Consider the following 8,880-nt stretch of genomic DNA (forward strand, 5'->3'; position numbering starts at 1 on the left):
GTTGCTTTAAGATGTGACTCAGGTTGAAGACACAGCTTGGATCCCTTGTTGCTGTGGCTGTGGCTGGCAGCTGCAGCTCTGATTTAACCTCTAACTTGGGAACTTCCATGTGCTGTGGATGCGGCCCTAAACAGCAAAAAAAAAATTATGGCCCTATCTGCAGCATATGGAAGTTCCCAGTCCAGGAATCAAATCAGAGCCACAGCTGCGACCTGCATCACGGCTGCAGCAGCACCAGATCCTTAACCATTGCCCTGGGCAGGGGATTGAACTGTGCTTCCAAGGTAGTAACCCCAGCTGCTACAATTGGGTTCTTAACCCAGTGCACCATGGTAGGAACTCCAGTCATTTTTTTTCTATTTTGCCTTTTCCCCCTTTGCATTTTCTCCTTCTCTATGTCCCATGCCCTGCACCAATGTAAGGTCTTTACATGATTTTGTGCATTGAATCCTCATGGCACCTTCTAAGATAAATACTGTCTTAACCAGCACAGGCCAGTGTGGCAGAATACCATAGAGATATTTTCTATTAAACAATAGAAAGTTCTGGAGGTGGAGAAGTCTGATATCAAGTCAGCAGCAGATTCGGTATATGGTGAGGACTCTCTTCCTGGCTTGTGGAGGACTGCCTTCTTTCTCCCTGCATGCTTCTTCCTTGATGCACATTCCTGGAGACAAAGCTCTTATCTCTTCCTCTTTAAGGGTACTAATCCTATCACAAGGGCCCCACCTTCAAGACCTCATATAAACCTAATTAGTTCCCAAAGGCCTCACCTCCTCAGACCATCACTTTTTTTTTCTTTTTTTGTCTTTTTGTCTTTTCTAGGGCCGCTCCTACAGCATATGGAGGTTCCCAGGCTAGGGGTCGAATCGGAGCCATAGCCGCCGGCCTATGCCAGAGCCACAGCAACACAGGATCCAAGCCACTTCTGCAACCTACACCACAGCTCACGGCCACTCTGGATTCTTAACCCACTGAGCAAGGCCAGGGATCGAACCCGCAACCTCATGGTTCCTAGTCGGATTGGTTAACCCCTGTGCCACGACAGGAACTCCAGACCATCACATTTTGAAGTAGGGCTTCAACATAAAATTTTTTAAAAGATAGAGACCTTCAGCCTGTAGTGGGTACTAGGATGTCTCTTCTACAGCTAGGGCACCTGAACTGAAGCCACTTGCCCAGGCAGGGTCTGACCCTTACAGGCTGTGGGTATCAGACGGAGGATCTGAACCCATGTGGGCTCCATACCTGTGCTCTTTATTCCACATTAACTTGCCTTTTCTATGAATTTGTAGAAACTTTAAAAGTTATGGATCTGAGGGAGTTAAGAACCTGACTAGCATTCATAAGAATGCGGGTTTGATTCCTGGCCTTCCTCAGTAGGGTAAGGATCCGGCATTGCTGTGAGCTATGGTATAGGTTGCAGACATGGCTCAGATCTGGCATTGCTGTGGCTGTGGCTTAGGCCAGCAGCTGCAGCACCATTTGGACCCCTAGCTTGGGAACTTACATATGCCACAGGTGCAGCCCGAAAAAAAGCAAAAAAAAAAATTATGGATCTGAATTTTTTGCCTCTTGTACATAATTCCTCCTATATTTTTTAACTTTTTGTGTCTTTTAGCACATGAATTTTTAAAAACATTTTTATTTTTATTTATTTTATTTTTATCATGTAGAAGTTCCCAGGCTAGGAGCCGAATCAGAGCTGCAGCTGCTGGCCTATGCCACAGCCATTGCAATGCCAGATCTGAGCTGCATATTCATCTTACACCACAGCTTATGGCAATGCCAGATCCTTAACCAATTAAGTGAGGACAGGGATCAAACCTGCATCCTCATGGATACTAGTCAGGTTCATAACCTGCTGAGCCACAATGGAACTCCCTTTTTCAATATTTTTAATATTTAGATATAGTTATTCATCTCTTTTTTAATTTTTTGTGTGTGTGTGTGTGTCTTAAGAAGGCCTCCCCTTCCCTAAGATTATGAGAATATATGTTTTTATGATCCCTTTACTGTTTGTTTTTTACATCATGCTTCCTGTCTTCCTTGCTTCTCTCCTTAGCTCCTACAGCTGACAGGGAACCATTCATTCCCAGGCCACAGACTGCCCTTCTTGAGGTATCAGCCATCAATTTGGGAATGGGCTTTGTCCTCTTGCCCCACAAAACACACAGCAGCCTGGTTGTTCCCTGTCTGTGCAACAGCATAAACACCCACACCTTAAACCTTGGGCAATTTTATCCTTCTGTTTAAATTTTTTTTCCAAAAAGACAGAAATGGTAGTCAAAGCTACCTTGTTGAATTATTGTTGAGGACTAAATGATTTAATACATAAAAAAGCACTTAAACCACTAATAACTATTCCCTGTTTTCCTTACTATTCACCTAACAACCAATTCAGCCTCCCTCCTCCCTGTACGTCCCCCACCTCCATCCCTTGTACTCATCAGTGCTGAGCTGAGACACTCTTGGTGTTACTCTTCCTCTGCAGTATTTTGGGTACATCTCTCAACTCATCTAGGAATTCTTTATATTGTTGTGTTGATGGCGCACAGCAGCACTGTTTGCTGATTTATCCCCCCCTTAGAAACTCTGCATCTGTTTTTGGTCACTTCATCTGATTTGAGTGGATGTCATCCCATATGCACTATATTAGTATCCTAGTTCTGCCATAACCAAGTACTGCAGATTAGAGTTCCGATTGGCACAGGGGGTTAAGGACCTGATGTCTCTGCAGTAGTGTGGGTTCGATCCTCAGCCCAGCGCAGTGGTTTAAAGGATCTAGGATTACTGCATCTGTAGCTCTGATTCGATCCCTGGCCTGGGAACTTCCATATGCCTCAGGTGAACTTCCATATGCCTCATCTGTAGCTCTGATTCGATCCCTGGCCTGGGAAATTCCATATGCCTCAGGTGCAGCTGAGAAAGATAAAGCAAAGTACCACAGACTGGGAGGCTTGAACAACAAGAATTGATTTTCTCGGAATTCTTAAGTCTTAGACTGAGATGAAGTCTCAGTAGGATAGGTTTCTCCTGAGGCCTCTGTTCTTGGCTTGTAGACAGCTATCTTTTTTGTGTCTTCATATGGTCATCTCTACATGTCTATGTCTAATTTCTTCTTAAAAGGATACTTTTGGATTAGGGTCTGCCCTAATGACCTCATTTTAACTTAATTACCTCATGAAAGACCTTGTCTCCAAATATAGTCACATTTTGAGGTACTAAAATTCAACATGAATTTTTAAGGGGATCAAGTTCAGCCTGCAACATCACCCCTTCTGTTCCTTTGTGATTCATGCTTCTCATATGCAAAATAAACTTACACTCTCCCAACATCCCTTAATGTATTCCAGCATCAACTCTAAGTCCACTCTGAATATCATCTCAATCAGGTTTGGATGGGATTCAAAGTACATTTATTTCCAGTTGTGAACCTATGAAATCAGACATCAAGTTATGTGCTTCCAAAATGCAATGGTGAGACAGACGTAGAGTAGACATTCTCATTCCAAAAGGCAGAACTTGAAGAAGGAAGGCTGTTGGCTCCCAAGCAAGTTGGAATCCCAGTGGGGCAAATCCCATTAGATTTTAGGGCTTGAGATTCATCTTTGGCTCAGTGCTCTATCCACCCTCTGGACCATGGATGCAGTAAGTGGCAGTCCTGTCAACCTCTAAATCACCTTTGGGGCTGGTCTTCCTTTTTTTCAAGGATAATGCATGTTTGCAGTCAAATAGCTCTATTAGTTTGTTCTAGAAGTCTGATAGCCTTCCTTCAGTTCATCCTGTCACTCCTTTTTTTAGTACAAGATGGCTGTGTTTCTGCTTATATAACATTCTCAGAAACACTGTTGGCCAGCCTCTCATGCAGTTTACAGGGATCCATATTCAACAGGCCTTTCCTGAATTATCTCATCTCTATTCCTGGCTTCTGAAATGGTTGATTGGATCCATAGTTGTCCAGCCACATTCTTGGTGTTCTCTCCAGAACATACTTTCTCACTCTTTGTGATGTAGAGAGACTGAAAATCTTCTAAATCTTCAAGTCTTCCCTTCCCACTTCTCAGTCTCCTGTCTTGCCAAGTCCCCCCTCACACTTGTCTTCCGATGTATGGACAGATAACCCCCGTAGACTCTGCCGTTGCCCAATGTCTCTCCTGTTTTCTGTGACTTTGGATCTTCCTGCTGTGCTCTGCCCAGTTTCATTTGCCTTCAGTTTCCCTAATGTGCCAGAACTCTCTTCCTTCCAGCAATTAGTCCAGAACAACCATATTCCTACTAATGTCTTGAAGGGCCTGGCACCACTGCCCCCCACCCCTGATTTAGACCTGAGCCTTCCTTTTCACCAAAGTGAGGAAACAGTCCTGAGGAGAGCTGTGCAATGGGCTCTGTGCCCAGGCTCCTCATTGCCCACCCACCTCCTCCACATGGTACAGCTTTCCAACATCACAGACTCAGGATCCACTAAGCCAGCTTAAGTTTAGTTTATAAACTCCAGTATATCTCCAGCCATCACCACTAGTGGCTGATGGGGGGCCTCTGATGTGGTATGAAGAGGGAGAGATGACCTTGAACAGTCTGAGACCATTGAACAGCCTTGACATCATAGCAGAGCACAACTCTGTTTCAGCCCTGAGCCGTTGAGCACATGTAGTGTGCCTATGTTTATAATGTGGGAAATAATATATCATTGGGTTGTCTCCAGGAGCAAATGGGGCTGTGCATGTCAAAAGTCTTGCACAGTCCCTGGGACATTTAAATGCTCAGAGTATGGTAGCTGGCAATTTCCTAGCACTCTACTTATAGAATATAGGGCCTTTCTCTCTCAAGGCTTTCAATGCATCTTGACAGAATTTTTGCCATGGTTGGTTAAGTAAGGCAGTGTCAAGTGATAAATAAATGATCAGATACAAACACTTAGAGCTTGGAGGGGTCTCAGAGTCTAGAAAAGAAAAAATGATTGGGTCTCGAGGTCTAGGGGAAAGGGGTAGGAAAAAGGGAGAGAGGAGAAAGGGGTACCCAGAATGGGTTAGCACAGTGTAGTTGGTGCTAAGGGTTTCCTTCTCTCAGACTATACCAGAGGTATCTGCAGCAGAAAAATCCCTTGCAAGAGTGCTAGTTTCCGGACCCAAGCTGAACCTTCCTGGGGAGTGTTTGAAGGGGCTAGTCCATGGCCTGGGCAGCACCACTGACCTCCCTGTTGCTTTCTGGTAGCTGGAGGTGATGCACCATTTGCCGAGAACAGCCTGGACGAGGAGGTGACCATCGAGATTGTTCTATCCAGCTCTGGGGACGAGGACTCCCAGCTCGGCCCCTACTGCACAGATGAGCCGCAGAGCCCCACGGAGAAGCAGCACAGCCTCCCCACCTCCCACCGGAGTGGCATGGAGGCAGGGAGTGAGATGCAGACCTCCAAAAAGTCGTATGTGTGCCCGAACTGTGGCAAAATCTTCCGCTGGAGGGTCAACTTCATCCGGCACTTGCGGAGTCGCAGGGAGCAGGAGAAGCCACACGAGTGCTCAGTGTGTGGGGAGCTATTCAGTGACAGCGAGGACCTAGATGGGCACCTTGAGGCCCACGAGGCCCAGAAACCTTTTAGATGTGGTGCATGTGGGAAGAGCTTCCGCCTCAACTCCCACCTGCTCTCCCATAGGCGGATACACTTACAGCCAGACAGACTTGAGATAGTGAAGAGGAGAGAGCAGGTGGCGTCGGGGACCGTGGGCGGGGACTCTGATGAGCTGCTTGCAAAGAACAAGGCCAAGCTGCCCTACCAGTGCTGTGAATGCGGGAAGGTGTTCCAGCGGCACGACCACCTAGCCCGGCACCTCAGCAACACTCACATGGACAAGCCCCGGCCCTTTCAGTGCCGGTACTGCGTCAAAAGATTCTCCCAGAACTCTGACCTCCTCCGCCATGAGCGCCTGCACATGAAGCGCCGGTCCAAGCAGGCTCTGAACTCCTACTGAGTCAGGGGAGCACACAGCAGGTGCAGCCCCAGCCTGGGTAGAGTACATTCCACTCACACTTGGTACTGACTGGTTCCAGACTCCTCCCCAGGACTGAGACCACATCCTCCTGCCCTTCACTCTCAGGTAGAAATGAGGTAGTGGCCTGTTGAGCATTTGTTCTGTCTTTGGAGGGTGTGTCACCACCATCTTTGACTTAAAGAACCCCTTCTAGTGCTTTCCAGGCGCTGGAGGGACTGGGGTGCCCCCTACTGTGGTGACCCCTTGGTGGGGTGTCTCTTCTTGCCAACCGACTTTTAATACACTCCTATCCTGGGGTCTGAAGACCACTGCACTTCCTTTCTGACAGCAAGAAGCTGCAGATGAGGTGATGGGCTAGGAGGAAGGCAGTAGGCGAGGAGGTCCATGGGCACAAGGGCAGCAAGGACCAGCACACCAAGCTGTGTCATATCAGAAGTCTGAGTCCCGGTCACCATCTGGTCCATAAGAACCCATGGAAACTATGGCCCTTTCAAGGCTTGGAAGCTTCGGTAGGGAGCTTTATAGCTTCTGGCCAATTGGAAACTGTTGTACCTTTCATTTGTTATGGTGGCTAGTTATGAGGGATTGTGAGCTCATTTAAGGCAAAGCCCACATTTTAAATTGTTTGTTGGCACACACTGCCCAAAGTGTCCTTTTTTTATACCCGGAAAAACCTTGGTATATATTTGTGGGGTAGAAGCAAAGTCATCATCATTTGAAAGACACTTAAGTTTCTCTTCCCATTTTGTCATATCTAGGAGATCACTTCCCAATGAATGAAGGGTTCTTTTGTGTGGGTGAGCTGAGCAGAGAAAACAGAACCTTTGATGAAGTCATGCTCTACATATATATTAACTTGGTGTGCCAGTTGTCTTAGTTCATTAGGGCTGCTGTAACAGTACCAAAAACTGGGTGGCTTAGAACAACAGAAATTCATTGTTTCAGTTCTGGAGGCCAAAGACCAAGATCAGGGTGTCAGCAGGGTTGGTTTCTTGAGAAGGAAGTTCTGTTCCTTGCCACTTCTTTAGCTTCTGGTGGTTGCTGGTAATCATTCATGTTTTCTTGTCAAAGCATCTCCTCATCTCTGCCTTCATCTTCACATGGTGTTCCTGTGTATGTGTCTGTCTCCAGATTTCCCCTTATTATAAAGATACCAAGTCATACTGGATTAGGGCCTACTCTACACTTCCAGTATGCTCCCATCTTAACTAATTGTATCTGCAATGACTCTCTTTCCAAATAAGTTCACATTCTAAGGTACTGGGGTTAGGACTTCAATATGAATTTTGGGAGTTTCAGCCCACAATACCAGATAACCCTGAGGTGCTGTCATTCCTGATTTACAGAGGAGTCAATACAAACTTGAATTAACTTACTATCAATTCCATTGCAAGCAGGATTGAGATCCTAGCTTCTGCTCCCAGGATGGGTGTTGTCTGCATAGTTGCCTTGAAAGTTTATAGCCTAAATTCTGAACTAGGAGTTACCACTGGTAATGGAACCTCAAGCAGTGAAAACCATGGTCTTGTTCTTGAAAGACTGGCAGTGTTGGCTAGGCTCAATGAAAAGAAAGCACAGAGACTGGAGTATCAGTGGCTGAATTAGAAGGCTAGCCACCAGGTATGTGTTTTATATTTGTATGTCAAGTCCCATTAGCAGGCAGTAAGGCTGGGCAAATGAATGCAAGGCCCTTTGCTCCTTATCACCCACTGCATTTTCACATCGAGAGACACTGCTGTCACAAACTCAAAAGAGTTCAGTGTTTTATAATTATGATTACTGTGTAGATGCATCTATATATCCAGGAACAGTAAATGCAATAAAATCATTTGGTCATACCCTGAACAAGAAATAAACTGTCGGGGCTTTTCGTTTCTAAATACCTTGTTTCTAAATACCTTGTTTCTAAATCTTGGATTGATTAGCCAGGAAAGGGAAAAGTAGGAATCTTGAAGGCCAAGGGAGGGGAAAATTCCAAAGAGAAGGCAGATTCTGTTTATCCCACCCATCTGTGCAATTTTGCCCAAAGATTACATTAAGAGGAGGGGAAGTTATGAATCCACCCACTTCAGGCATTTGTCTAAAAGAGGACAAATGTACTCAGTGTATTTTACCTGTAAAATCAGATCATAAGTGAGAAGGACAAAGGGAATGTAATAAATGAAACCCATGAGGAGGCTATGCAAATACTGTGAGGGAGTCCCCATTCACTGACAAACCTGACCAAGTTACTTAGCTAATCAGGTCACCTTACACCTGGATTCAGAAACCCTACTGGGTCATGTACCTCAAATCCTGGATTCTTCCCATACAGAAGAAGCCAATGGGGGTTACCTGCACTTGGAGAAAACTCCAGAAGACAGGAGAGCTCACCCACTTGGTCCCTTCTCACCCTCCCTGGGTGACTGGGCAGACAGGCCAGCTATGTCTCTACCTTGCCATGGATTTCAGAGACCCCATATCCGATAAACACCTGTCCTCCTTGTCCCTCTGATCCATTGGAATTGTTTCCATAAGTTCACAGGTGCATAATAAAGATTGGACTTGCTAAATTAATATTTGCATCAGACTTCATTTAGTTAAAAAAGCAGTATGTAGCACAACTGAGAGAGATGGTCACTTGACCTGACAAGAACTTGATGTGGGAGGATGCTGAAAATGGCCCTTTAGGACATCAGACATCACCTTGTGAAACTTTTAGGCTTCAGATAAGTAGTTCTGGTCACCTGATCTGACTTCTCTGAGGAAAGAGGAAGTAACTACTTACTCATACCAGAGACACTATGGCTGTTTAGCTCAACCTCTGCCATTTTCATATGACCTCTGTCTCCTGACCTCTTACCCTAGCCAGGAAATACAAAGATGAAGCCATGGTGGGAAGGTGCCTTGC

At 45.7% G+C, this 8,880-nt stretch overlaps 1 protein-coding gene across 18 annotated transcripts in view; it reads left to right on the forward strand.

Annotated features, from left to right (window-relative positions):
- The window catches only part of ZNF496 (zinc finger protein 496), a 44,048-nt gene extending 36,202 nt beyond the window's left edge, over window positions 1-7,846 (forward strand). For all 18 annotated transcript variants that reach the window (XM_085012224.1, XM_085012231.1, XM_085012234.1 and 15 more), the window contains exon 10: window positions 5,215-7,846. In XM_085012224.1, the coding sequence (XP_084868350.1) occupies window positions 5,215-5,969 (755 nt within the window). In that variant the 3' untranslated portion in view covers window positions 5,970-7,846. The remainder of the gene's footprint in view (window positions 1-5,214) is intronic.
- The last annotated feature ends 1,034 nt before the right edge of the window (window positions 7,847-8,880 follow it).

Source organism: Sus scrofa, chromosome 2, assembly GCF_054392235.1.
Source record: "Sus scrofa isolate SSC_HxYL_T2T_F1_AM1 chromosome 2, Sscrofa_HxYL_maternal_Yorkshire_Landrace_v2.0, whole genome shotgun sequence".
Taxonomy (NCBI): domain Eukaryota; kingdom Metazoa; phylum Chordata; class Mammalia; order Artiodactyla; family Suidae; genus Sus; species Sus scrofa.